The sequence below is a fragment of the Triticum dicoccoides genome, chromosome 3B (assembly GCF_002162155.2).
Source record: "Triticum dicoccoides isolate Atlit2015 ecotype Zavitan chromosome 3B, WEW_v2.0, whole genome shotgun sequence".
NCBI classification, from domain to species: domain Eukaryota; kingdom Viridiplantae; phylum Streptophyta; class Magnoliopsida; order Poales; family Poaceae; genus Triticum; species Triticum dicoccoides.
In genome coordinates, this window is record NC_041385.1 from 779,555,261 (window position 1) to 779,559,186 (window position 3,926).

General features: G+C 38.6%; 1 protein-coding gene across 1 annotated transcript in view; it reads left to right on the top strand.

Moving 5' to 3' along the window:
- The window catches only part of LOC119280011, a 16,986-nt gene extending 13,371 nt beyond the window's left edge, over positions 1–3,615 (top strand). Inside the window, exons 4-5 of the mRNA XM_037561025.1 lie at positions 1,828–2,063; positions 3,052–3,615. Of these exons, the coding sequence (XP_037416922.1) occupies positions 1,828–2,063; positions 3,052–3,615 (800 nt within the window). The remainder of the gene's footprint in view (positions 1–1,827; positions 2,064–3,051) is intronic.
- The last annotated feature ends 311 nt before the right edge of the window (positions 3,616–3,926 follow it).

The following is a 3,926-nucleotide window of genomic DNA, read 5'->3' on the forward strand; positions in this document are numbered from 1 at the left end:
ACCTATATATCCTAGGAAGGGCTTGAGAGTTGCTTAAAGGGAAAATGACATCTGTTTCAGTAGTGCAAAAAATTCTATCTATGGTAGACATGATCAAGTTCTCCTGGTTATTTGCGGGTAAATTGCCTTATTGGCATTCTGATCTCTAATAGACTCCAGATTTCAGCCCAGGCATTAAACTTGTCACTCCAGGAGTGGTTGATATTACCATTACTTTTATCCTTCTGATATATAACTAGGTTGAAGTCACCCCCAATCAAAGTTGGTTGGTGATCATCGATGAACAAACTATGTAATTCAGAAATGAGGTCATGCTTGCCCTCATCATAGGGAGACCCATGTACAACAATGAATCTATTTTTTACCACAAGCTTTAACTCTAAGTTACGTGAAACAGAACTAAGAAAAGTCCAGTCAACTATATCAAAGATATCACTATCAACACCTACTAGGATGACCCTAGAGATGCCAATAGGTTGCAAATGTTGCAAGATAAAATTCTTATTACCACTAATAGATTTAAGGAAAACTGTAGAAAGCTGCTCTTTCTTAGTCTCTTGGATAGCAATAATACTAGGGTTAATCTTGGCATCATATCCAAGATGCATGTTTTTTTCCCAGGGGTGGTGATCTATCTAATATTCCAAAAAGGCAATTCATTTTGAAAAGGCTTTCCTGGGGTGCTTGCCCCGTCCATATTTAGAGATTTTAGACCAGATCACACTATGATCATCTAACATGGAAGGAATCCCTTTTAGCACTTCAGGGGTAATAGGTGGATCTAACAAGTCATCAGAGTCAGGCAGCCCTTCAGGCTCACTGCACTCATCACAAGCTCTAGAATTAGGGCTGGAATTCGAGCCGATTCGAGCCAGCTCGGCTCGACTCGCTAAAGCTCATTTCATTAACGAGCTAGCTCGACTCGACTCGTTATTATAACGAGTTCAAATCCAAGATTGGCTCGACTTGTATAACTCGCGAGTTGGCTCGTTTAGCTTGTTAAGCTCGTTAAGGATATGAGCATAAAACCTTACGAATAAGATAAAAATGAACATTGTTTGTGAACATTGTACATGTTTAAGATGTATATTTTAAATTCACAAGTAATCATTTTTTTTTCATATTCGTAGTGCAGCTGGGCCTTGTGTTGTGTGCCTAGGACGCAGGGTGCTTAGCTGATCTCTTGTATCGATCCTAACGAGTTACACGAGTACTCGTGAGATTGGCTCGTTTAACTTGGTATATAAACGATCTTCAACTAAAGCTTGACTCAACTCGTTATTCTTCGAGTTCGAGTATTTCGAGCCGAGTCGCGAGTTACTCGTTTAGCTCACGAGCTTCGAGCTTTTTTTCCAGCCCTATCTAGAATGCCTATTACCAGGGTAATAAGCGCTAAGTTTTTAACCAGGATCCAGTCCCATAGACTATTTGGTGACCTTATCAGGAACATCATCCTTATGAAAGATAATTGCTACTAGTGTCTAGTGTCTATGCTAATGGTTCGATTTTTGTGTGAGCAGTATATGCTAATACATATAGCAAAAGGCTAGCTATCTACAACATGCTTAGTTATGTATATGCACAATTAGTGTTCATATTATAGCCATCTCAATCTGCAACAATGTTGTTACAGTTGGTGCCAATTCATAGTTTTCTTTATTACTAAGGGAGTATAATGCATTTTGTCCTAGCAATTTTTTTAGATATCACATTAATAAATAAGTCTCATATAAACTCATGTATCCATACCAAACTGGAAATGGGAGAGGAGGATATTTTGATGTGTTTACCTTATTTTTTATTAATACAGATGTTTTTTTGGTGAAGCACAACTGGAGCCAATGATGAAAACAGAACCCACAGATTGCTGGCCTGATAGGGCAAGGTGTTGTGTGCATTATACTAGTTGCATGATGAAAATTTTCTCATTAAAGTTAGCTAGAATTTCTACTAACATGGACTCCATACAACTATATGGATACATAGCAGTGCGGGATTGTCAAGATCAATTGCTTAATTATGTTATTAATCATAGCAGGGATGATCCCATCGTTATGCGTCAGGTGCATATCTTTACTTGCACAGATTGTTTCAAATGGGGCAACCTGGTGCATGTAGCTCCCGCTTGCGCAGGGTCCAGGGAAGGGTCCGACCACTTTGGGTCTATAGTACGCAGCCTTTCCCTACATTTCTGTAAGAGGCTGTTTCCAGGACTTGAACCCATGACCTCATGGTCACAAGGCAGCAGCTTTACCACTGCGCCAAGGCTCCCCTTCACAGATTGTTTCCCGCACTACAGATTGTTTCAAATAATTCATTTATTTTAATTTATAAGTTCAATCCCATCACATGCATTGCACAAAATGGATCAAAATATAAACATTGTTTGGGTATATACTTCAACTACTTCATCTCTTTCTAATCATAAAAGTTGGGATCGAAGGTGGAATATTGTACATGCTTAATATCTTTTATCTCATGTGGATTGCTATATGTAATGAAAATACTATTAATTATGTTCTTAGTTTTGTGTTACCAATTGGAGGATCATGTTGTGGAATTACAATTAGTTAGAAGAAACTTACTACTGAAACTATAGTGTGTAATTTAGTGATCTATTAACCAGTAATAGACTAATATGTATTTAATTAATATCAAGTCGGATAATTTTGGATCCTTAATTCTTGTAAGACAATTACTCCTATAAACTTTTGAGGTGTTGGTGATGCTGGCTCTATTTTATGGATTTTATTTTCATGGATTCTTGTATGCAAATATGTGTGCGGTTGGAGGATGTTATACCAAGATGAGTTTGTCCTTTTGCATATATGTAGCATGCTTATGGTTAATTATGTTTGGTTTAGCAACGTTAAGTGTCATTTGCAATCGACTTATGTTTATGGTGAAAAAACTCACATTATTTTAGTTTTTTGTGAATAGAAATCATTTTCTCATTTATTTGAGTTCAATTTCCAATTGGCTAGAGGAGAAGTATAAGCTTTAGAAAATTCTGGTGTTACCATGAGGAGCTACTTAATAATAGTCTTGCAGGGTTCTCTCATTGAGATGACTGGACCTAAGCGAGGCATCTCAATGACTTCCTCTGTTCTAATAGAGTTTGACATGAGGATTAAGAAAGGAGAGCAAGAAGAAGATGATCTACAATTAGTTGACGGGACAGCAGACTACTGCAATCTAACCATGCCTTGCACGCCATTCACGAATCGCATTCATGGGGATTGTGGTGCAGTTGACATCACTTTAGCAATGTTGTACAGGGCAGTGGAGGCAACAATAGAGGTTGATATATCAAAACTGCAGAGTGGATTCAATTTGTCTCTCAGTTCGTTTGTGTTTATCCGTGGGTCACCTCACAGAATTGAGCTCTTTCGTGGCACTATTGGCGAGTCATGTAGCTTAAGAAGATGTGTGATTTCCGTAACAAAGGATACTCCGATGCATCTAAAGTTGAAATATGGTCAAGAAGGCTCTAAAAATGGTGAGCTTGAACGCTGCTGCTATTTCAAAGCGAGCATCCATGGATGTGCCTGTCGACAAATTAAACTTGAGCCTGCCTCTATCTCAGTGAAGGTGACTTGGTCTGCTGTTTTTTGAGTCATGTGGCTTAAGAAGATCCGTGATTGCCATAGAGATGGATACTTGGATGCATTTGAATTTCTAATACCGACGAAAAGGGCTCTAAAAATGGTGATCTTGGACACTGCTGTTACTTCCAAGCGAACATCCATGGATGTGCCTGTCAACAAATAATGCTTCAGTTTGTCTCTATCTTGGTGAAGGGTGACTTGGTCTACTGTGCTAGACAAATAAGTCCTTGCTTGTTTCATATTTGAATCTTATTCGCGCCATTTGATCTTGCTGGATGTATGCTTGCTTCGCACCGGATGGATGTTGCAGATTTCGTG